Source organism: Dendrobates tinctorius, unplaced genomic scaffold (assembly GCF_039654945.1).
Source record: "Dendrobates tinctorius isolate UK_male_01 unplaced genomic scaffold, ASM3965494v1 ptg000035l, whole genome shotgun sequence".
Taxonomy (NCBI): Eukaryota; Metazoa; Chordata; class Amphibia; order Anura; family Dendrobatidae; genus Dendrobates; species Dendrobates tinctorius.
The window spans coordinates 34,530,081-34,556,344 of record NW_027361703.1 but is presented as its reverse complement, the minus strand read 5'-3'; the positions used below and the strand labels follow the sequence as shown (position 1 = coordinate 34,556,344).

Sequence of the window (26,264 nt, the reverse complement as noted above, 5' to 3'; positions counted from 1 at the left end):
TGCATAGCCTTAAACAGCAGAAATAAAAATAAGAACTCTTCTTGTACTGCTGTCTATTTGTTCATTCTGCCTCCCAAAAATTTAAATAAGGCTCATTTATCCCGCGCTCTCCACTGAGCGCTTATGTTCGGGTTTCAGTATAAATTCCACAAAACAGCGATTCAGACAAAGCCACAGACAAAACCACTCACTTATGAGGTAGATGAAGTCACTTTGGACTGATCTTTGTTCTGGTGGAGTCCCATCATTTTAAGTGTCTTTTTAGCACACAAGTGTGGACAACCACAGGTTTGTGAACGCCTAAAAAAATGGATACCACCAGAGCAGATGTCAAATGGAGAACGAAGTGTCTCCATCTGCCTCATTACGGCAGGTGGTTACATTTCTGGGGTTTTGTCTGAATTGCATTTTTGTTGGATTTACACTGAAACCCTGACGTAATTGTTCAGCGTAGAACACAAGAAAGTGATTCCAGCCTTATACTGTAAGCGATCAAAAAAAATTATGTATCCTACAATGTTACAGATAATAACCCTAATTTATCCCGCACAAATCCAGCCCCCCACTCAAGTCCATCATCTGTCATTGAATGTAATGCCCGTGTGTTTGTGTCTTTTTTAACCGACGTTACTCTGCATGTCTGTGTTCTTACCCTTTGCTCCTTTTCCCTAATCATACTATCATACTGTTGTGTGTTACCTGTATGGATGTGGCTGAGTTCCCTGCTTTGCTGCTTCGCCGTACATGTGTTGTAGAGTCTTGGCCCCGCTGCACGACTCTCTACGTGTGTGGTCCCTGGCTGCTGCTGTGGAAGCTATCCGTGAGTTGCGAGGTCCTTTGCAGCTGGTGCATGACTTTCCACTTGTATCCAGGCTTGCAGCCGCTGCTAGGCGCCCTAGGCCTCAGTTCAAGGCCAAGTCAAAGTCCTGACCTGAATCCAATCGAGAATCTGTGGAAAGAGCTGAAAACTGCTGTTCACAAACGATCTCCATCAAACCTCACTGAGCTCGAGCTGTTTGCTAAGGAAGAATGGGCAAGAATTTCAGTCTCTCGATGTACAAAACTGATAGAGACATACCCCAAGCGACTTGCAGCTGTAATCGCAGCAAAAGGTGGTGCAAAAAAGTATTACGTTAAAGGGGCCGAATAATATTGCATGCCCCACTTTTCAGCTTTTGAATTTCCACAAAAATTTAAAATAACCAATAAATTTCATTCAACTTCACTATTGTGTTCCACTTGTTGTTGATTCTTCACCAAAAATTTACGTTTGGTATCTTTATGTTTGAAGCATGATATGTGGGAAAAAGTTGAAAAGTTCCAGGGGGTCGAATATTTTCGCAAGGCACTGTACCCAATGACTTTCCGTTCCAAGCCTGCGGGTCTTGCCCCATACCGCTTGAGTTCCTTTCTAGGTCGTGTCAGATGTCCGGATCCTGACGATTGCTAGTGCTTGGAGCCTGATGACTGCTGTTTGATGTCCTGATGGTGTCCCTGAAGTCCTGCCGTGTTGTCTCTGATATCATGCCTGTGTCCTGACGTTCCCTGCCTGGAGCCATGTCGGTTGTCCGTAGTCCAGATGTCCTGCCTTTGTCCTAGATGTCCAGCCTGTGTCCAGACATCCAGTCCGTGGTCCTGGTGGTCCAGCCCATGTTCCAGAGTTAGTCCCACTCGTGCTCCTGGATGGACTCTTGCTCCGTTTTTATGGATAGTCTCCAGTCTACTCGTGTTCCTGTACGGGCTCCTCCTCAGTGTTCCTGGGGAGTCTCCAATCTTATTTCCTGGTGATGGCTCTGCCTGTAGGTCCTGGATCTGACCAGCTGATATCCTGAGCTGCCATGTCGATGTTCCTGGAGCTTTGCTGTCCGTGTCTTGCCTGTGTCCCTGTGTTCAGCCGCTGTCTTGATATCCAGTCCGTGGTCCAGCCGGTGTTCCAGAGTCGGTCCCACTTTCGTTCCTGGACTGGCTCCTCCTCCGTATTTCTGGGGAGTCTCCAGTCTACTCCTGTTTCTGGATGGGGATCCTCCTCCGTTTACCTGGGGAGTCACCAGTCTTGTTTCCTGACCAGCCAATGTCCTGAGCTGCAATGTCGGTGTTCCTGGATTCGTGCTGTCCGTGTTTTGCTAGTGTCCCGATGTCCTGCCTGTTCCCTGGGGTCCATCCTTTGATGACATCTGTCCGAGGTTGGTGTCTGTTCTCCTGCTGTGCCTGCGCTCCGCCTGAGAGAGAGGTTGCCCGTGCCAGATGACCCTGGACTGCATCAACCCGTTATGACCTCCTGTCATGGTTTGACGTCTGCCGCCCTATGATGTTCTCCCTTCCTTGATGGGTGGAATCGGGAGCCTAGCATTATGTCTCGTTTTCTGCATGTGACTTTGTTCAGTAAGCTTTTGGTTCTTCATACCTGATGTGCGGTGTCATCTAGTCCTGCATGTCACCATCTTGCCCACGTGCTCAGCTGCCACAGATCCTGTTCGCTGCTCTTCCCTAGTCCGGGTAGGCCAGGGTCCCCCTCTGTGGTCCAGTGGGTCCACATTCTATTACCACTTGGGACGCACGCCCCACGTTGTCGTGCCCACGTAAGCTCTCTAAGTTAAGCCGTGTCCCCCGTCCATCCATGACACAAACTATAGAAAGTCCCACTTTACTGGTAGAACAAAGATGCTGGAAAAGCAAGGTGGCTCCCGCCCACTGAAAAAAAAACCCAAAAAAAGAAATCCAGTGAATTCTGCCATCCTAACTCCAAATGTCTCCCTCCTTCTGAGTTCCCTTGTTCCTAAACCACAGAAAGCGGCCATATGTTTGGCATTATTGTAGTGGGGAGAGCGCTCTTTCCTTTTACTATCCCCTGACATGTTCTCAAGAATTTTTTTACCACATATGGGGTATCGTCACATTCGGGACAAATTACGCAACAAATTATGGGGTCCGCTTCCTCCTATTATCCATTGTGAAAATTACAAATTTGGGGCTAAACAACATTTTCGGGAAAAATTTCTATATGATGACTTAATGTTATTACATTTTGAGTAGTACCTGTGGGTTCAAAATGCTCACTATACCCTTATTTAAAATCCTTAAGGGGTGTAGTTTCCAAAGTAGACTAACTTGTGGGCGGGGGTTCAACTGTTTAGGCAGATCAGGGGCTCTCCAAATGCAACATGACACGACAAGACCATTCCATCCAAGCCTGCGTTCCAAAACGTCACTCCTCCCTTTCCGAGCCCTGCCGTGCGCCCAGACAGTAGTTTTCCTCCATTTATTGGATATTGGCATACTCAGGAGAAGTTGCACAAAAACGTTTGGGTCCATTTTCTTCTGTTACCCTTGTGAAAATAAAAAACAATTGGGGCTAAATGTAAATTTTTGTGGGTAAAATGTGATTTTGTATTTTAACAGCTCTACGTGGTGGTTCAAGGTGCTCGCCACACATCTAGATAAATTTCTTGGGGGGGTCTAGAATGTGGTTTCGAGTACTTTGAGGGGTGCAGTTTTTAGATTGGTGTCACGATTGGGTATTTTCATTCATGTAAGACCCCCAAAATCACTTCAAATATGATGTCGTCCCTAAAAAAAATGGTTTTATAAATTTTGTTGGAAAAAATAGAAATTGCTGATCAACTTTTAACTCTTCTAGGTTCCTAACAAAAAAAATATTTAAAAAATTAATGTAAAGGAGGTATGTGGGAAATGTTGATTATTAACTTTTTTGCGTAACATAACTTTCTGATTTAAGGGCATAAGAATTTAAAGTGTGAAAATTGTGAAATTTTCGCCAGATTTCCGATATTTTTCACAAATAAACCAGTCATATAATGGAGTACAATATACAGTATCACAAAAAAACAATCTTGGAATCAGTGGGATACGTTGAAACATTCCAGAGTTATCACATAATTTGACACTGGTCAGATTTAAAAAATTTGGCCTGGTCATCAAGGTCAAAATTGTTTCGGTCACTAAGTGGTTAATATGTTCTTGTTAAACTAGCATTGCAGTATGTATTTAATGGGCTTTTTGGCCAACACTTCATATAAGGCTGGGGTGACACTTGCGAGAAACTCGCACGAGTCTCGCATCTCAATACCTGGCACTGCTGTTGGCACTTGGGATCGGAGCGCTCAGCTGCATAGAAATACATGCAGCCGCACACTCCAGTCCCGAGTACCAGCAGGGTATTGAGATGCGAAACTTGTGCGAGTTTCTCACAAATGTGGCCCCAGCCTTTAGAAATACTATTGTAAACATTAGATAATTTGCTTTAATTTTTATGATCAGTATAACATCTGTCATTTGTTGAATGTCAACCAGAAAAAAAAAAGTGTTCCCCTTTTTTTAATCAATTTTTTTTAGCTAAAAAGTTGTTATATAACTGTATTTATTATATTGTGCTGTTAAGGTTGCACAGTTATCAACATAAGATAAAGCACTATGAAGCAGTAAAAAATTTAATATCTCTTTGTTTTAATGAAGTTACACACCAACAATGTTCAGGCTATTTAACTAGGCTATGCAAGTTTATTTTCCCAAAAATATTTTCGAATTCCTGTGAAAACAAAAAAAAGGGTTTCTGTGTCACCTCTTTGGGGTACACAGAAACCGTGGATATGCTGACACTTAATATTACACCATAACCAAAAATTGACTCCTCCACAGCAGACTATACCTCGCCCGCTAACATCAGGCCTGAGAGCTTTTGTTACGTCAGTTGGAGGCAACATTGATCTTCGCAGACCTGTTCCAAAGGCTTGACACGTTCGGTTAGGGTTTTTTTTAACCGTTTCTTTTTTTGCATTTCAGATGGATCATAGGAATAACAGGGTGTAAATGTGCACTCTGGTTCACCCCGTTTAGCGATAGAGAGTACAAACTGTACTGTTCAGCCTGTATCCTCTCTTGTCGAAGGGGCCGGACATTGCAAGTATAATGAGTTGTCGGTCAGATACTGGGGCTATGGTCCATTAGCCCATCTGTCTGCTGCCCACCTGCTTTCCGTAGCCCCCGTGTCACATGGAACCAAAGAAGAAGCCCGTATGTCTTCAGGACATTATTAGTATCTTCCTCTTTGGGAGTCTTTTCTCTCTCTCCCCTCCCCTCCCCTTCTCCTTCCTACTTCTTTCTGTGCATTAATTCAGGCTGCAGCTGTGCTTGGTATAGGGAGATAGGTACAGCACATAGGTGCTGCTTGTCCTATGCAGGCTGAACTAGTACAATATGCTGGTGGCAGTGTGGTGGACCTTCCAGTCAACCAATCATGGGGCTGGTTGGAGGACACTGCACCAGCCAATCTGAGTTGCTGCATGTCAGTAGCCAGCAATACAGCCATTTGGGAGCTTTGTTAAGTAGAGGCCTTGCCTATCAGCAGCTTCGGCAGTCATAGTCTTTTGGCCTGTCATAGTGGGGAAACACAGTCAATGCTGTTGCAGATGATGCGGCTGCCCTGCTGGCCCAACCCCTTCCATTTTTTTATACTTATGTAAATGAGAAGTCTGCTCTTAGGGCTTTTTTGGACTACTTTAGACAAGATTATCGCTGATGCTACAGGAGGTAGAAGCATTCTTCTTCTGCAGGCCAGGGTGATCCACCCATTTCGCACATTCCAGTTTTGTCTTTTTTGCCAATTTCTGGTACCAAGTGAGATCAGTCGTCAGGTTAGACCAAAAGCCCCTTAGAGTAGATCAGCCTTCAGGTCCACACTCTTTGGGCAGCCTCAGAGAGGCAAACCCTCTGGTTTCAGAAATACCTGAGGAACCAATGCATGATAGGCCACCATCACTCAGTAATTCCTCTCTAGTGGGAAGCAGACTTCCAATGATTGTGACATTTGGGTAAGAGAGGTAGTCTCTTCATGGTACAGGAAAGATTTCTTTGCCCTTCCACTAGATTGATTTTTCAGTTCCCATCCCCTCAGATCCCCTATGATAAGACAGGTTTGAGCAAGCCATATCTTTTTTAATTCGGGAAGGAAAAATTAGAAAGATTCCTCCTTCAGAATGTTTCCAAGTGTTTTAAGCAAATCTTTTTGTGATGCCTAAAAAGAATGGTTCGGTGCGGCCTTTCTTAGTCCTGACGTGTCTGAACAAGAGGATTCGTGTGCGCCATTTCAAGATTGTCTCCTCATTCACTCATTTCTTCCATGGCACGTGGAGTATTTCTGTCCTCAGTTCAGGACACCAATCTTCATATACTCATTTTTCACACTCATCAGAGGAATCTTTGCATTGCGATCAACCAGATCACTTTCAGTTCATGGCCCTCTTTTTTTTGTCCTAGCCATAACTCCCAGAGTGGTTACAAAGGTTCTGGCACCAATCATGGCCCTGTTCTGAATCAGAGGAATTGTGGTGATCCCTTACCTGGACGACATCATTATCAAAGCTCCTTCTTTCTCTTCACATCGTCCTAGACTCCTTAACTCGCTTTGGATGAATTATCTACAGGGCAAGTCCTCATTGACTCCAGTACAGTGACTACAGTTCCTAGGAATGATATTCAACACTTCCCAAGCATTAGTCTTTCTTCCAGAAGAAAAGAGATTATTTCTCCCGTCCGCCTTTGAGACCTTAAGGTGACCGCAGCCTCTCCTGTTCTGCATGAGGGTCCTAGGCAAGATTGTGGCAGCATTTAAGACAGTCCCATTTGCAGAATTTCACTCAAGGGCTCTGCAGAATGCTCTCTTGGCCACTTGTTACAGATCGATACTTTTTAGACTTTCTAAGATGACATCCAGGCTAAGCCACAAGATTCTCAGGTTTGTCGCCAGGTCTCGAGGTCCCCTGGCAATCGAGAGAGATGCATTGGCGGTCCTGTGGTCCCAGTTCGCTCTGTCATATATCTTTCTTCCTCTAAACTTTTTTCCTAGGCTTCTCAAGAAGATCAGGGCAGAGGCATTACAGTTATTCTTGTTGCACTGAACTGGGCCTCGTAGGGTCTGGCATTCTGTCGTGATCAACCTCCTGGTAGATGTTTCTTGGGTCCTTCAAGATGGCCCTGATCTACTGTCTCAAGGACCGTTCTTCCACCAGAATTTACGGACTCTCAATTTGTCGACATGGCTGTTCAGGCTGCTATTTTCAGGGGACAAGATTTTTTTTTAGAACCAGTGATGCATAGCATGGTCAGGGCACAAAAGCCTTCTTCATTGCGTGTCTATCTTCACACTTGGAAGGCTCAGCTTTTTGGTGCTGTCAGTCTGAGTTTACCCCAATGTCTTTCTCCTTGCCTGTACTTATCTCCTTTCGGAGTCCAGTCAGCGTGAGAGGCTGGGCTGGTGCTTAGTTCTCACAAGGGTCAGGATTCCGCTCTGAATATATTTTATTTCACAAGGATCTGGCATGTAAGTCATAATTCGACTTTTTTTACAAAGCCGACATACAGGCATCCCCATGATTCTTGGGATCTCAGTCTCGTCTTGGAGGCACTCCAGTCTCCACCTTTTGAGCCTATTAAGGAGATCTCCACTCTATGTCCCTCCTATAAGTTATCATTTCTAATAGCCATCACTTCCATCAGAAGAGTATCCGAGTAGGTGGCTCTGTCTTTTCTCGCTCCTTATCTAATCCTTCACAAGGACAAGGTAGATTTGTTGCCAATACATCCTTTCTCCCTAAGGGGGTCTTGGCTTTTAATTTTAACAAATAAATCGTCTTGGCATCTTTCTTCCCTTCGCCCTCTCATCCAACTGAGAGCGCTTTACACAAATTGGATGTCATCCGGGTGGTGCTGACCTATCAGTCCTTTACTGATGCATTCAGGTGGTCAGACTCCTTGTTTCTTTTTCCAGAGGGGCCTTGAAGGGAACTCACTGCTTCTAAGGTGACCATTGCTCACTGGATCAGAACAGCAATTATTCAGGCATATAAGTCAAAGTGCAGTGTTCCTTCTTTTAGGTCTTTTAGGCCACTTTACCCAAGAGGTATAAGTTTCTAGGGCGATTTGTCACAAGGCATCAGTTCTTCAACTCTGTAAAGCAGCCACGTGGTTATCTCTGCATACCTTTACTAAGGTCTACAGATTCAGATGCAAATCTAGGCAGGAAAGATACTACAGGTAGCGGTTGTGCAATTGGCATATTGAGCTACAGTGCAAAAAAAACTTAACTAATTTTATTTCCCACCTCAGGGACAGCATTAAGAGATTACACAGTTTGTGTCACCAAATGAGGCTACCAAGTAATAAAGATTTTTTTACTCACCTTAAAATCTTGTTCTCGTAGCTTCCATTGGGGGACACAGCACTCACACTTCGTTGCCCAGCCAGGTATGTAATTATGTTGTTCTTCGGATGGAGTGTAATTGAATTACTTTTCTGTTCTTACTTTAATACTTTTTGTACTTCTACTGCTTTCTCACTAATCTTGAGGAGGCCTGATGCTAGTAGGTGGAGTATATTCTGCTGGGGAGGAGCCAGTTTTTATTTATGGTGTAATATGTGTCAGCCTCTAGGTGCCAGTAGACTATTCCCATTTTCTGTGTCCCCCAATAGAGACTGCGAGAAAAAGATTTTACTGTGAGTTAAAAAAAAAAGTTATTATTTTCAAAAATGGCAATATTGAAGACATTTTAAGTTTTAATGACCGTATTCACATTCAATATTTCAGCTGGATAACGCAGATGAGCAAGCCGCACAGATCCGTCGTGAACTTGATGGCCGTCTTCAAGTAGCAGATCAAATGGCAAAGGTGAAAGTAATAAGCCTTAAGTAATCTTTCTGGCAAAAAGCAAAATACTGTAGTTAGCAGGGTTTTTTACCATTTTCCATAGTAATACAAGGACGGTATGTATAAAATTGAAACCGTTCAGGATAAAGTGTCTATAGTGTAGAGTTTTTAAGTTAATTTAGTTTTTGTTGAAAATTCTAAGGGAAAGGTGGGCCACGCTTTTCCTCCAGTAAAGGTCTGTACTGGAATAGTGGCTGCAGCAATATGATACTATTCACATGTTGTCATATGTTAAAGTTTTTTTTAATAAGTGGCAGTATTTGGTTCAAGAACAATGTGACTTTTATGCTGCACTTTTATTTGTAATCAACACTTATGTTCTTAAAATATGATTACAAATGGATTCATATTACAGAACATAAAAATAAAATGAGCTGACTAAAGGCAATGACAGGCAGTAAAAAAAATCTGGATTCTATTTTTGGTATCAACGCTTCCATAGTTTTCTAGGTGATAAAATAAAATTTTACAGTGCATTTCTATAGTCAGTCTCTCACTCAATTGCTTTTTAATTATTTCAAAGGAGAAAATATTTCCAAGGTTCTTAACTAAAGAAATGGAGGGAATGTTTATTGAAGAGCTGCGAGCATCAGTCAATCTTCTAATGGCCAACCTAGAAAGTCTTCCAGTGTCTAAAGGTGGTCCTGAGTTTAAACTGCAAAAGTTAAAACGTTCGCAAAATTCTGGTTTTCTGGACATTGGAGATGAAAGTGAAGTTCAATTATCAAAATCTGACGTTGTCCTGTCCTTCACATTAGAGGTATGTCTATTTAAAAAACTGTACAAATCATTGCTCAGACACAAACACATGGGCCATACACACAGCGAACAAGTCTGTATGACAGTGTCCACACCACCAAAAGATTGAAACACAGAAAAACACAGTAAAACAAACGCATAAAAATATCCTGTTGTAAAAAAGTAACAGTAAACAGCAAGTGCTAGTAAAAAGATAACAAAACAGGGTATTTGGTTGATGCATTTTTTGCAAAAAATGTATACTAAGCCGCTCTACCAAACGTGAAGGTATACCCATCAGAGCAGTCCCTAACCGATGTATTTAATAACCTGAACATGTGAATAGTACCTATATGAGCAGGATTCAGGCAGGTAATGTCCGATGTGGACACGCTGTGATGGGTATACATCGGTTAGGGACTGCTCTGATGAGTATACCTTGACGTTTGGTAGAGCGGCTTAGTATACATTTTTTGCAAAAAACGTTATCAACCAAATACCCTGTTTTGTTATCATCTTTTTAATAGCACTTGCTGTTTACTGTTACTTTTTTACAACAGGATATTCTTATGCGTTTGTTTTACTGTGTTTTTCTGTGTTACAAATCATTGCTCAGCCTGATTATTTTTATCCGTGAGGCCTATTGCATTTATAGAAAACAGAGCCGGTCATATTTTTCCATGGTTGTGTTGTCTTGTGTTACATCCATGGACTAACTGAAAAGGACTCCTATGACAGTTACACAATATTTGCCAAAATATTTGAAACTTTGAAAACCAAAGTTTGCTGTTTCAGTGTTTTATATCTTTTATCCAGATGTTTCTATGGTTACAGAGGTACTATTATAAGCACTTCATACGTTTTTTAATACTTTCATTGACATATATCAAGTTTCGGCAATATTTCCAGTGTTGATTTTTATTGTTCAGGACTTCTGCACTTAGCTCTTGTAGTTGGATATCAACTTCTGGGACAAATTCTAGCTAATGGTAACTTTTTATTTTTGCTTAAAAAATGTTTTTTTTTTTCTTTTTTTTGTCCACCCACTTTTTGAGAATTGACCACAGGTTTATAATGGAATTGAGGTATGAGGAGTTTCCTGGCCATGGACCCAAATTTTCAATGTTTTGTCCACTGATTATCACTTTTGCATTGTGCTCCATCATGCTGAAAAAAACATTCATCAAATTTCTTATGGATCGTTGGGAGTTGCTCTTGAAGGATGTTTCGATACTATTCTTTATTCATGGCAGTGTTCTTAGGCAAAAATATGAGCGCGCCCCACTCCCTTTGATGAAAAGCAGCCCCAAACATAAATGGTCTCTAGATAATTTACTGTTGGCATAACTAAGGACTAAACTTGGTAGTTCTCAACTTTCTTCTCAGGACAATCAATTTTCCTGTCTGGCTTCATCAGAGAAAATAACTTTTATCCAGACCTCTGCATTCTAATCACTGTATTTAATGTAAAATGTCCGTCTATACTTGATGTTTTTCTTGAAGATAAGTGGTTTCTTTTGCTGCTCTTCTTGACACCATGCCAGCCTCTGTCAGCATTTGCCTCTCTTTGCATGTAAGTACCCTGAACCAATTCTGTAGCTAAGTCGACTTTAAAAGATGGTCCTGGCACTTGCCTGGACTTTCTTGGGCACAGTGAAGCAATCTTCCTAACAAATGAACCTTATATTTTGAAGTTCTTGAAAATTCGATCAGTGGTTGATTTGATGTCAATATTACAAGCGGCAGTGTTTTTGACTGTAAAACCCTTTTAATGCAAAACAATGATGACTGCATGTGTTTTCTTGGAGGAAACACGGTTATTGGAAGACAATGGGCTGATGCATGAAAGTGTTTACACCATTAAACATATGTTTTATTTATTAGCGGCCTTGAGCTCGATCTCTAGCCATGGTGACTTGATGGATGGACGCTCTGTAGGTAGGTCCTAGATAGGTCCACCAGGGTCTTCTCCGCCATTAGCTTGATAGTATCAAGCTATTGAGTTGCTAGTCTTACTCTTCACCTTGTTCCTTCTGTTCTTCCGACCGTGATGTCATCACGGTTGTGATGTTCTTTACGTATGATATGTCTAAAGTAGGCAAGTTTTAGCTTATTGGTCCTTGCTTCTAGTGATATGTCTGGCTAGATTTGTTTCAAAATTGATTTGTTTGTTCTTGCCATCCATGCTCTTGATAGCATCCTTCTCCAGCACGACATTTTGAAGGCGTTGATTCTTATCTGTATATATGTACACTACTGTTCAAAAGTTTGGGGTCACCCAGACAATTTTGTGTTTTCCATGAAAGCTCATACTTTTATTAATCAAATGAGTTGCCAAATGAATTTAAAATCTAGTCCAGACATAGACAAGGTTCAAAAAAAGATTTTTATTTGAAATAATTTTCGCTTTCAAACTGCTTTCGTCAAAGAATGCTCCCTTTGCAGCAATTACAGCATTGCAGGCCTTTGGCATTCTAGCAGTTAATTTGCTGAGGTAATCTGGAGAAATTTCATCCCATGCTTCCAAAAGCCCCTCTCACAAGTTGGTTTGGCTTGATGGGCACTTTTTGCGTACCATACTGTCAAGCTACTCCCACAACAGCTCAATGAGGTTGAGATCTGGTGACTGTGTTGGCTACTCCATTACAGATAGAATAACAGCTGCCTGCTTCTTCCCTAAATAGTTCTTGCATAATTTGGAGGTGTGCTTTGGGTTATTGTCCTGTTATAGGATGAAATTGACTCCAATCAAGCGCTGTACACAGGGTATAGCATGGTTTTGCAAAATGGAGTGATAGCCTTCCTTATTCAAAATCCCTTTTACCTTGTACAAATCTCCCACTTTGCCAGCACCAAAGCAAACCCAGACCATCACATTACCTCCACCATGCTTGACATATGGCATCAGGCACTCTTCCAGCATCTTTTCAGTTGTTCGGCGTCTCACAAATGTTCTTCTGTGTGATCCAAACACCTCAAACTTGGATTCGTCTGTCCATAACACTTTTTGCCAATCTTCCTCTGTCCAATGTCTGTGTTCTTTTGCCAATATTAATCTTTTACTTTTATTAGCCAGTCTCAGATGTGGCTTTTTCTTTGCCACTCTGCCCAGAAAGCCAGCATCCCGGAGTTGCCTCTTCACTGTAGATATTGAGACTAGCGTTTTGAGTGTACTATTTAATGAAGCTGCCAGTTGAGGACCTGTGAGGCGTCGATTCTCAAACTACATCACATGTTTCTCAACGCAAGAAATGACTAGCCAGGTCTTTCACCGGGAAGGAACAACCACGGGAACGGCAGTCTCCAATGAAGGAAACCACCTATGCCAAAACATGGTATCCATCCACAGACAGCTGTTTCGGGGTATTGCCCCTCATCAGTGTGGAGTAGGAAACTGGCTAGTAGGAGCAATGCCTAGTAGAAGACTAAGAAAAAATGAGGATGATTGACCTCATGGAGATCAACATCCGACACTGCGGAGACACCATCACGTGTTTCTCAACGCAGTGATTCTAGAGCACTGCCCCCATCCCTTATGGGAAATATGTAAAACATGCAAAATATATAAGCCGCGGAGACACCATCACATGTTTCTCAACGCAAGCAATGACTAGCCAGGTCTTTCACCGGGAAGGAACAACCACGGGAAGGGCAGTCTCCAATGAAGGAAACCACCTATGCCAAAACATGGTATCCATCCACAGACAGCTGTTTCGGGGTATTGCCCCTCATCAGTGTGGAGTAGGAAACTGGCTAGTAGGAGCAATGCCTAGTAGCAGACTAAGAAAAAATGAGGATGATTGACCTCATGGAGATCAACATCCGACACTGCGGAGACACCATCACGTGTTTCTCAATGCAGTGATTCTAGAGCACTGCCCCCATCCCTTATGGGAAATATGTAAAACATGCAAAATATATAAGCCGCGGAGACACCATCACATGTTTCTCAACGCAAGCAATGACTAGCCAGGTCTTTCACCGGGAAGGAACAACCACGGGAAGGGCAGTCTCCAATGGAGGAAACCACCTATGCCAAAACATGGTATCCATCCACAGACAGCTGTTTCGGGGTATTGCCCCTCATCAGTGTGGAGTAGGAAACTGGCTAGTAGGAGCAATGCCTAGTAGAAGACTAAGAAAAAATGAGGATGATTGACCTCATGGAGATCAACATCCGACACTGCGGAGACACCATCACGTGTTTCTCAACGCAGTGATTCTAGAGCACTGCCCCCATCCCTTATGGGAAATATGTAAAACATGCAAAATATATAAGCCGCGGAGACGGCTTGCGTTGAGAAACATGTGATGGTGTCTCCACGGCTTATATATTTTGCATGTTTTACATATTTCCCATAAGGGATGGGGGCAGTGCTCTAGAATCACTGCGTTGAGAAACACGTGATGGTGTCTCCGCAGTGTCGGATGTTGACCTCCATGAGGTCAATCATCCTCATTTTTTCTGATTCTCAAACTACAGACTCTAAGGTACTTGTCTTGTTGCTCATTTGTGCAGCGGGGCCTCCCACTTCTCTTTCTACTCTGGTTAGAGCCTGTTTGTGCTCTCCTCTGAAGGGAGTAGTACGCACCGTTGTAGGAAATGTTCAGTTTCTTGGCAATTTCGCGCATGGAATAGCCTTCATTTCTAAGACAAGAATAGACTGTAGAGTTTCACATCAAAGTTCTTTTTTTCTGGCCATTTTGAGAGTTTAATGGACCCAACAAATGTAAAGCTCCAGATTCTCAACTAGCTCAAAGGAAGATCAGGTTTATAGCTTCTCTAATCAGCCAAACTGTTTTCAGCTGTGCTAGCATACTTGCACAAGGGTTTTCAAGGCTATTCTAACCATCCATTAGCCTTCTTACACACTTAGCAAACACAAAGTACCATAACAACACTGGAGTGATGGTTGTTGGAAATGGACCTCTATACACCTATGAAGATATTGCATTACAAACCAGACATTTGCAGCTAGAATAGTCATTTACCACATTAACAATGTATAGAGTACATTTATGAATCATTTAATGTTAGCGTCATTGGAAAAAACTGTGCTTTTCTTTCAAGAATAAGGAAATTTATAAGTGACCCTAAACTTTTGAACAGTAGTGTATTTACTGCCTCCTTCTTTGGATTTTTATATCTTAAATGGGATTCTGAGCCAGTTTCCTTGGGGGAATCCTGCACCCATGTTGGCAATGCTGCTGATAAGTAATCATTGCTTCAAAAGATCAAAACATTCACCACCTGTGGACCTACAGTAACATTCACACATCCGTCTTTAAACACATACGTGAAAAAATGGTACTGGGGCCATCAGTGTTTTGAAACAGTGTGTCCATTTTTAACATCAGTGTTCATTTTTACCAGCAGTGTGTCCATTTTTATTTTAATTATTATTATTATTTATTTATATAGCGCCATTAATTCTATGGTGCTGTACATGAGAAGGCGTTACATACAAAGTTATAAATATAAAAAAAAAACAAAAATTGAGCTTGGTTTGAGTTGGTATACATGCAGCATATAAACGCATGTTCACATTGGCCATAAATCATACAAAATACAGAGTATTATCTGTATTACTTAAATGCACTTTTGCTTTTTATTTTAATTACAGCAGGGTTTTTCTTATTTTGTCTTTCGTAGGTTTTGTAAAGTTATAGATATAGTTTACAGTAAGCAGTTTTACAATGACAGACTGGTACAGAAGGAAGAGGACCCTGTCCTTGCAGACTTACATTCTACGGGATAATGGGGAAGAGACAGAAGGTCTGAGGTGCAGCAGCTCTGGTGGTGGTGAGGCGGCAGCTCGGGTGGTGGTGAGGGAATGGTTATTGCAGGCTGTAAGCTTTCCTGAAGAGATTGGTTTTCAGGTTGCGTCTGAAGGATCCGTTGGTGGTGGATAATTGGACGTGTTGAGGTATGGAATTCCAGAGAATGGGGATATTCGGGAGAAATCCTGGAGGCGGTTGTGTGAGGAACGAGTAAGTGTGGAGGAGAGTAAGGGGTCTTGGGGAGGATCGAAGATTACGTGAGGGATGATATTGGGAGATTAGTTCAGGGATATAGGGAGGGGGACAGGTTGTGGATGGCTTTGCAGTGTTGGTAGTTTGAAATGGATTCGTTGGGGAATTGGGAGCCAGTGGAGGGATTTGCAGAGGGGAGAAACAGGGGAGTAACAAGGAGAGAGGTGGATTAGTCGGGCAGCAGAGTTGAGGACAGACTGGAGTGGTGTAAGAGAGTTGGCGGGGAGGCTACAGAGGAGGGTGTTGCAGTAATCAAAGCGGGAGATGATGAGGGCATATACAAGAGTTTTAGTAGATTGAGGGCTGAACAACGGCCGGATTACCAGCAGTGTCATCAGTGTGTCCATTTTTATGACCGTGTGTCATCAATTCTTTTCATGGCTGAATAAAGAAATACATTATTACAAAGCTTCTTCTATACCTTGCAATGTTAAACAAGGATTGTACGTATGCCATTCATGTGCTATACGTGTTTTTCATGGACCCGTAAACCTATATTGGCCCTTGTCATTCGTGCTGCTGGAAAAAAGATGGACATATCTCCATGTGTTTTGCACAAACCCATGGTCCATATAAAAAACTCATAAATGTGAATAACACCATAGGTTATAATGGAAACATGTGAATGAGGCCATAGACAGCTCATGCAGCAGATGCCTGCGTACACGTCATAGCACTATAACAAAGTATTGGCTGCTCTATTTGAACTCCTTTACGACTTATGACTTATAGGTATGTCATAAGATGCCTCCCTCTCTTTGGTGCGGGCTATGGGGCTGAGCCTGCACATTTTACGGCATATGACAGCCGATCTGATCAGCTGTTATTTTGGTTGCTGCAACATTGGCATAATGGTAGATCAAAACATCATAGGTTGGTAAAAACCAGGGGAAGAGTCTTGAGGAGATCATTTGCATATTCCCAGTGCCTTCTGGGATAAGTGAAGAGTCTCCGCGAGCTCAACGATCACTGGGTTTTGGCGGTTGCAGCTGAAAAGAGGAAATCGGAAAACCAGGGGAAGAGTCTTGAGGAGATCATTTGCATATTCCCAGTGCCTTCTGGGATAAGTGAAGAGTCTCCGCGAGCTCAACGATCACTGGGTTTTGGCGGTTGCAGCTGAAAAGAGGAAATCGGAAAACCAGGGGAAGAGTCTTGAGGAGATCATTTGCATATTCCCAGTGCCTTCTGGGATAAGTGAAGAGTCTCCGCGAGCTCAACGATCACTGGGTTTTGGCGGTTGCAGCTGAAAAGAGGAAATCGGAAAACCAGGGGAAGAGTCTTGAGGAGATCATTTGCATATTCCCAGTGCCTTCTGGGATAAGTGAAGAGTCTCCGCGAGCTCAACGATCACTGGGTTTTGGCGGTTGCAGCTGAAAAGAGGAAATCGGAAAAACCGCGCGCCGAAATTTGGCTCATCTTTCATCGTTTTTAAGAAATCTCAAGATGGAAGAGGCCAGGAGCCATTTGGTGAGCTGCATTTCTTGCTACATGTTCACAGATTTACCAGTGGAAAAGCCAAACTTCACATGCCACAAATGCAAGCTTGTGTCCCTGTTGGAGGAAAAGTTGCAAAATCTCGAAGAGAGGTTAGCTACGTTGAAGATCATTAAGGAAGGTGAAGAGTTCTTGGACAGAGCAGAATTATCTCTTCATGTTACAGAAAGAGAAGAAATTCGAAGTGCACCTGAAGAAACAGAGGAATGGAGACATGTGACCCAGAGAAGCAGGAGGATCAGGAGGCAGTCAGCACCCATACTGCTCAGAAACCAGTACCAGGCTCTCACGCAGGAAAACGATGAAGAAATACATCAGGATAAGACTTTGCCAACAAACAGCAACCTTGTACGCCTTCAGAGTCCTCCTGGATGGAGAAAGAAAAATGTTGTAAAGAAGAAACGGAGAGTGGTGGTCATGGGGGATTCCCTGCTGAGAGGAACAGAGGCCGCTATCTGCAGACCGGATATAACTACAAGAGAAATGTGCTGTCTTCCAGGTGCAAAAATTAAAGATGTGTCTGACAGGATATCAGGACTCTTCAGACCTACAGATGACTACCCATTCCTGCTACTACATGTGGGGACAAATGACACCGCAAGAAACGACCTGGAAATCATCTGCAGAGACTTTGAAGACTTAGGCAAGAAAGTGAAAGAACTGGGAGCGCAGGTGGTCTTCTCTTCCATCCTCCCAGTGGATGGCCATGGAACAAGGAGGTGGAATAAGATTCTGCAGGTGAACAACTGGCTACGTCGATGGTGCCGTCAGCAACGATTTGGATTTCTGGATCACGGAGTGAACTACTTATACGATGGACTACTTGCTAGAGATGGGGTGCACCTTACGAAGACTGGAAAGCATGTATTTGGAAGTCGCCTTGCTACACTTGTAAGGAGAGCTTTAAACTAGAACAACATGGGAAGGGAAGCAAAAGACCAGAAAAAGCCATACACCTGACAAATGCTATTGAGAACTCTGCTATTAGAAGTGGAAAGGAAGAACAAAGACGAAAGAATCTAATTAATAAAAATATTGGAGAAAGAGAAACCAATCACAAACTAAAATGTTTCTATACTAATGCACAAAGCATGGGCAACAAACAAGGAGAATTGGAACTACTAACACAGGAACAGAAATATGATGTAATTGGAATCACTGAAACTTGGTGGGACAATACACATGATTGGAATACAAGACTAGAAGGATACAACTTATTTGCAAGAAACAGACTTGATAAACGAGGAGGGGGTGTCGCATTGTATGTTCGAAACGCGTATATCTGCACAGAGATTGAAGCTTCAGAGACTGGGAGTTCTGTGGAAACTGTTTGGGTAAGAATACAAGGACAGAACAATGGAAAGGACACCATTGTAGGCATTTACTACAGGCCGCCTGTGCAAGCCGAATATATAGATGAACTCTTTATGCATCAGATGGCCAAGTTCTCCAAAAAATATGACATGGTTGTCATGGGAGATTTCAACTATCCAGACATTTGTTGGGAATCTCTCTCAGGCAAAACTAACAGGTCAAGGAAATTCTTATCCTCTCTTGCTGACAACTTTATCTTCCAAAAGGTAAGGGAGAAAACAAGGGGAACTGCTACCTTGGATCTAATCCTTATAAACAGGGAGGAAATGGTTGAGGAGGTAAAAGTGGCTGGGACCCTAGGAGGTAGCGACCATGCTATTTTAGAATTTTGGATTACTAGAGGTGGAAGACCTGTGAAGACTCAGACGTCAAGGTTAGATTTCAGAAAGGCAGATTTTAAGGGATTCAGAAAGAGAGAATTGGAGGGATCCAATGGCTGGATATCCTTAAAGACAAAAATGTCCAGGAAGGATGGGAAATCTTGAAAAATGAAATTCTCAAAGCACAGTTGTTAACAATTCCGAAAAGAGGGAAGAATAGGAAGCATTTAAGGAAACCAGGATGGATGAACACAGAACTTAAGCACATGCTAAAAAGGAAGAAAAAATGTTTATAAAATGGAAAGAGGGAGGCATATCTAAAGAAGAATATAATGCTGTCTGCAGAACCTGCAGGGCACAAATCAGATTAGCTAAAGCTGAAAATGAACTGAGGCTTGCAAGAGATGTCAAAAGCAATAATAAAGGATTTTGGGGATATGTCAAAAGTAAAAGAAAAGTCAAAGATGCTATAGGATTTTTACAGGATGAAAATGATGAAATGGTAAGACAGGATGTTGAGAAGGCTGAACTTTTAAATTCCTATTTTGCATCTGTTTTCTCTCAGAAAGGAAATGCAACATCAACTGTTATTCACTGTCCTATTAAGGGAATAGAAGAATCCAGGATATCTATAAATAGAAAGATAGTGAGGAAACACTTAGCTAACCTAAATGAATTCAAGTCTCCAGGTCCAGATGAATTACACCCCAGAGTACTGAAGGAGATAGCAGAAGAAATTTTTGAACCCCTCTCCATAATCTTTGAAAATTCTTGGAGAACAGAAGTGCCAGAAGACTGGAGAAGAGCAAATGTTGTTCCTATCTTCAAAAAGGGGAAGAAGGTGGACCCAGGCAACTATAGGCCGGTGAGTCTGACTTCTATACCAGGAAAGATCTTTGAACAAATTATTAAACAACATGTATGTCAATACCTGGATAAGAATGAAGTGATTAAACAGAGTCAGCATGGGTTTCTAACTAATAAGTCATGTCAGACTAACTTAATTTCCTTCTATGACGGTATCACTGATTGGGTGGATCAAGGAAATGCTGTAGATATAGTATATCTTGACTTCAGCAAAGCATTTGACAAAGTCTCTCATACAATCCTTATTGAAAAAATGACTAAGTATGGAATGGACAAGGCAACTGTTAGGTGGATTCATAACTGGCTTAGTGATCGGACCTAAAGAGTGGTCGTAAATGGCTGCACATCCAGTTGGAAGAATGTCTCAAGTGGGGTACCACAGGGCTCTGTCCTGGGCCCTGTATTGTTCAACATCTTTATCAACGATTTAGATGAAGGAATTGAGGGTAAACTGATTAAATTTGCTGATGACACAAAGCTAGGAGGGATAGCTAATACTAGAGAAGAGAGAGAGAGGATTCAAAAAGATTTAAATAAACTGGAGAAGTGGGCAGCAACTAACAGAATGGTTTTTAACAGGGAGAAATGCAAAGTACTACATCTGGGCAATAAAAATGAAAAAAGCATATATAGAATGGGAGGAATAGGGCTAAGTGACAGCACATGTGAAAAAGACTTGGGTATACTAATAGATCACAGACTGAATATGAGTCAACAGTGTGATGCAGCAGCAAAAAAGGCAAATGCAATTCTAGGATGTATTAACAGAAGCATACAGTCTAGATCACGTGAAGTCATTATTTCCCTCTACTCCTCTTTGGTCAGACCTCATCTGGAATATTGTGTCCAGTTTTGGGCACCACATTTTAAAAAAGACATCAACAAACTGGAGCAAGTTCAGAAAAGAGCGACCAGAATGGTGACCGGTCTGCAAACCCTGTCTTATGAGGAAAGGTTGCAGGATTTGGGAATGTTTAGTTTGCAAAAGAGAAGACTGAGAGGAGACTTAATAGCTGTCTACAAATATCTAAAGGGCTGTCACATTGTAGAAGGATCAACTTTATTCTCATTTGCGCAAGGAAAGACTAGAAGCAATGGGATGAAACTGAATGGGAAGAGACACAGATTAGATATTAGAAAAAACTTTTTGACAGTTAGAGTGATCAATGAGTGGAACAGGCTGCCACGAGAAGTGGTGAGTTCTCCTTCAATGGAAGTCTTCAAACAGAGGCTGGACAGACATCTGACTGGGATGATTTAGCGAATCCTGCTTTGAGCAGGGGGTTGGACCAGATGGCCCAGGAGGTCCCTTCCAACTCTACGATTCTATGATTCTATGATTTATCCCCCACGGTTTTGAATATGTACCAATGCTTGAGAAAGGTTGCATAGAAAGAGCTGGTGATTGAAGGATGCTAATTTTCTTCACTATTTTGGATGTGTTGCCTCCTTGTATTATTTATATGTATTGTTCCGTGCACATAAAGCAGGGGTCCACCACCATAGTCACATGTGACTTCTGGGCCAGTGATGTATGGCTCACAGCTGTCTGCCAGCTTGGTATGTTAGCACCAGGTTTAGCAAACCACTATGAGGAGCAGGCCTCCAGATGCTGACTTTTTTTGAGCGGCTCCATACTTAAGAGCAGATCTTGGTTGGGATGGTTATACAGATATATGTTGCAAGATGAAGATTGGTTAATACTTCCAGTTAGAGGTTAGAATGTTGCTTAATGTAATAGTGATGATTGTGCCTGATGCAAGAATGCGCAATTAAGTTTAGAGCCTGTAAGTGAAGAAGGCCTCAAGGTATCGGTATGGTTTTTGCAGGGAAGCTTTAGCTGTCATCATACTAGTAATGGGGGGGGGCTCTCAAATTTCACTATTGTTCTGGAGGGTGGTACTGAATGTATCTCTCAAAGTATGAAAAGTTGGGGACCACTGGTTTAAATGGACCATTTTTATTTTCCATTACCCTGTAGCAGATCAGAAATCTTATCTCTTAGAGTCCTAGTGAAGTGATCACCAAATGTCAATGTTTGGTTGTTTTTCCTAAAGTGTTAACAAGATGGAGAACAGGCAAGATAGAGCTCAAGTAGAAATTGGTGAACATCCATTCTATTTATTGATTTCAAGTGTGGGGATCCTGTAGCCTTTAGTGATGAGATCTTCACTGAAAATAACTTTTTTTTTTGGCAATGTGGGAACTACCAAAAATGAACTATAATGCAGTGACGAAGCAGCACACTATTTTCCCGTCTCCCATGACAGCACACATGAGAGAGGGGATCCGCCCAGTCAGGACAGGAACCCTACTGAAGATAAAAGGGGCGGTACCTCTCCCTCGCTTCAGTTGGGTTTCCTGTCCTGACAGGGACCCGTGTACTGAAGATCACGTACCTGCCCCTCTCTCGTGCCGGCGTGGAAGAACAGGCAGGGTCCTGGGCGCCGTGCGTCGGGAGAGGGAAGCGTCGTCCGCGGGTCCCCCGGGAGCTCAGCGTCCAAGCGGGCGCAGAAGCAGCACGGCCTGGGGTCCTGGGGCTCTGCCGTGGCTGCCGCACTGCCCTCTCCCCCTCTGCTGCATCCTGGAGCACGGATAAAGCACGGATAAAGCAGCGTCAGGAGCGGCTGCTTCCGCAGAGCATGCTGGGAAGGGGCGTGCCTGCGTGACGTCGGGAGGCGGCGTCAGGATCCAAGATGGCGGTGCCCATAGGGAAAAACGCCGGCCGGCAAGATAAGATCCCAGCGGCATGGCAGGGGGGGAGGGGCTGTGGGGGTAACCGGAGGAGGCAGAGAGTGCAGTGGATCTCCCTTACATAAGGGGGATGACCACAGAAGACGCACTCATGCCCAAGGCTTCATGATGGAAGTGGGGCAAGATGAGCAGCAGCCTCAGCAGCGACAGCAGCGTCAGCAGCAGCAATAGCTCTCTCCAGATGCCAGGCCGGGCCGCCAGCATGCCAGGAGCAGCCGCTGGAGTGGTGGGAGCAGCAGTCGTAAACGCGACCGGCATGAGTCTGAGACGTCCAGAAGAAACGTCACGAGTGCATCTGAGGAGCCTCCGAGATCGGGGTCAAGGAAGGCCAGCAGCAAAACCAAAAATAGAGAATACACCCTATACAAACACCCGCTGGCAGATCAGTGGCAGAAAGACCTCTGCTCTGACTGTATAAATAAAATTATACAGGAGGAAACCTCTGATTTGGTAACCAACCTTAAGGCGTTAATACAGCATGTGGTGAAAGGTTCACTAAAGGCAAAAAAGAAGGATGAAAGAGGTCATAGAAGGGATTCTGATTCAGAGGTCTCACCAGGGCAGAAGGGGCGGGAAAGATCCTTGTCCCCCTCCACCTCCTCTTCCTCTACTCAGTCCTGAGAATCCTCCTCGGACAGCGTTATAAGCGGCCGTCCATGTTTCCCAACATAGGATGTGGAAAAGCTGGTCAAAACTATTAGGTCTACAATGGGCCTTAAGGAGGAAAAGACTCCTAAATCATTGGAGGATATGATGTTTGGAGGATTGGAGGAAAGGAAAAAACGAACCTTCCCTGTAAATGATAAAATAAAGGCCCTAATTGACAGGGAATGGAAAAAACCTGAGAGGTCAGGGGGCTTGCCTTCTACATCAAAAAGAAGGTACCCTTTTGAACAAAAGGATTCAGAGACCTGGGAAAAAGTCCCAAAAATTGATGGGGCCATAGCCAAATCCTCAAAAAAGGTATCTCTACCATTAGAGGACTCGGGCATGTTGAAAGACCCGCTTGATAAAAAAGCAGATGGTTTCCTAAAACATATCTGGGAAGCTTCGGCAGGTGGATTAAAGCCAGCGATAGCTGGTACTTGTACCGCTCGTGCCCTCATGGTCTGGCTACAACAAATAGAAGACCAGATCAGGGAATAGAGTTCCTAGGGACGAAATTCTGTCTAATCTGACACTGGTACACGGAGCAGCGGCTTTCCTAGCGGATTCCTCTGCAGATTCCGCAAGATTGACAGCTAGAGCAGCAAGCCTGTCAAATGCAGCAAGACGAGCCCTGTGGCTTAAAGGGTGTCCCGGAGATTTACCATCAAAACATAGGTTATGTTCCATTCCATGCGATGGCCAATTCCTCTTCGGAAAAAACTAGAAGAGATTTTGGAATATGCGGGGGATAGGAAGAAAAGCTTTCCCCGATTTCCGGGAGAACCTAAAAAGCAGCCCTTTCGGAGGAGGAGATTTAACAGGGGTCATCCCCGGGAGATAGAAAAAGCTGTGACTTTAAAGAAAGAAGAGGATAGGGCTATATGTTTAAAGGGCCCTACACTTCTTCCAAAAAATCTCCCCAATGACATCAGGCCGGAGGTAGGGGGAAGGCTGTCTCTCTTCCTTTCCGCCTGGGCAATTATCTCCCCCAGTACATGGGTCCTAAATATAATCAAGGACGGCTTAAAAATAAAATTCATCCGTCCGCCCAGGCATACCTTCATAATGACACCCAGAAGGAAAGCCCAACAGCAACAGCTGGCCCTGGAGACGGAAGTCTTGGGACTAGTGAAAAAACAAGTCCTACAGGAAGTCCCAGTGCAAGAAGAAGGAAGGGGGTTCTACTCCGCCCCTCTTCTTAATACAAAAACCATACGGCTCTTGGAGAACCATTGTCAATCTGAGGAGACTCAATCAGTGGGTAGACAATTGCTCCTTCAAAATGGAGTCAATCAACACGGCCACAAAGATCCTGTTCCAGCATTGCCTCATGGCAGTGATAGACTTAAAAGATGTCTACTATCACATCCAAATTCATCGGGAGTATCAAAAATATTTGAGAGTAGCGCTCTATGTCCAGGGGCAGGTGAAACACTACCAATACGCAGCCCTTCTGTTTGGCCTGTCTAGTGCCCCCAGAGTATTCACCAAAGTGATGGCCTAAGTAATGTCTTTTCTTCGTTCCAGGGACATAGTGATCGTCCCATACCTAGACGACTTTCTTGTAATTGGGAGGTCGGAGTCCCACTGCGCACATCAAGTGAAGGAAGTGATAGCAATTCTAGTAGGACTAGGATGGATAGTATCAATACAAAAAGGGTGGGGGAACAAGAGGCGCAATAGTGCCCTATCACTAGTGACACTACGATGTGAGTGGTGTAATGCAGTTCCACTCACCTATTCCAGTTGTGTGACCCACAACTGGCTTGAAGACATAACACAGTATCAGCTGCTGCAGGACCTCCACCGACCACTCCAACGTGGAAAAACTGCCAGAGAATATGGGAAGCAAGGTGTACCACAGTCCGCGCTGCTGAGTCCACAAAATCACCTGGGATGCAAGATGCTGTAACAAAGTACTTCTTTATTCCTTCCTACGCGTTTCGGCGCCCTTCCTGGCACCTTGAATATCCCTGAGGAAGGTGCCAGGAAGGGCGCCGAAACGCGTAGGAAGGAATAAAGAAGTACTTTGTTACAACATCTTGCATCCCAGGTGATTTTGTGGACTCAGCAGCGCGGACTGTGGTACACCTTGCTTCCCATATTCTCTGGTAGGATGGATAGTAAACATCCCCAAGTCAGGGATAACACCAGTAAAAGAGCAATCCTAACTAGGGTTGATATTGTACTCCGAGCAACAGCGCTGCCTCCTACCAGAGAGCAAAGTGACCAAGATAAGAGGCCTAGCTCGCACAGCAATACAAAGACCAAATATGACACTGAGGAACACAATGTCCCTTTTAGGCTCGTTGACATCATGCATACCCGCAGTAGCATGGGCGCAGTACCACTTAAGGCAACTACAGTGGGAAGTTCTGTCAGCACAGAAACAATTAAAAGGACATTTAGAAGGCAAACTATGTCTCTCAGTGACTGTAAGAGATTCCCTGCTCTGGTAGACTGTAGAAAAGAATCTAACAGCTGGTGTCCCGTGGCAAAAACCAGTCGAGGACATCATTACAACAGATGCGAGTGCCACAGGATGGGGAGCACACCTGAGATCCCACTAAAAAAAAAAGGGGACCTGGTCCTCGCTAGAAAAGGATCACGGTTCAAATGTAAAAGAACTATGGGCAGTGGAAAAAGCCGTGAAACATTTCCTTCCTTTACTTCAGGGCCGCCACACCCGAGTCATGACGGACAATCAGGCAGTAGTAGCCTACATCAATCACCAGGGGGGAACGAGATCTCGGAGCCGCTTGCAAATATTGGATCTACTCTTCCAGCTAGCAGAACAACATCTGTTATCCATCACAGCACTGCACATAAAGGGGGTAGAAAATATACAGGCAGACTTCCTGAGTCGCAGGCACCTAAGACAAGGGGAATGGTCCCTAAACCCCCAAGTCTTCCAACAAATAGATCAGGCCTGGGGCAAACCAGAAATAGACCTGTTCGCTATCGCACACAACCGGAATGTCAGGAAGTTCTGCTCACTAAATCCAAGGGAAAACCCCTTCGCAGTAGATGCCCTACAAATACCCTGGAAGTTCATCCTGGCTTATGCATTTCCCCCGATAACAATGATCCCAGGAGTGGTCAGGAAAATCAGGGAGGATCGAGCGAGAATAATTCTTATAGCTCCGTTTTGGCCGAGGAGGCCTTGGTTCTCCCTTCTGAGACTCATGTCAGTGACAGATCCATGGATATTACCGGAGATTCCAGACCTGCTTTCCCAGGGACCAGTGGTCCACTCTCAGGTGAAAGGCTTCCATCTAGCAGCCTGGAATTTGAGAGGACGCTACTGAGTCGCCAGG

At 43.6% G+C, this 26,264-nt stretch overlaps 1 protein-coding gene across 15 annotated transcripts in view; it reads left to right on the top strand.

The window, feature by feature from the left end:
* The window catches only part of CADPS2 (calcium dependent secretion activator 2), a 708,285-nt gene that overhangs the window by 125,239 nt on the left and 556,782 nt on the right, over nucleotides 1-26,264 (top strand). For all 15 annotated transcript variants that reach the window (XM_073573395.1, XM_073573389.1, XM_073573398.1 and 12 more), the window contains exons 4-5: nucleotides 8,600-8,680; nucleotides 9,243-9,479. In XM_073573395.1, the coding sequence (XP_073429496.1) occupies nucleotides 8,600-8,680; nucleotides 9,243-9,479 (318 nt within the window). The remainder of the gene's footprint in view (nucleotides 1-8,599; nucleotides 8,681-9,242; nucleotides 9,480-26,264) is intronic.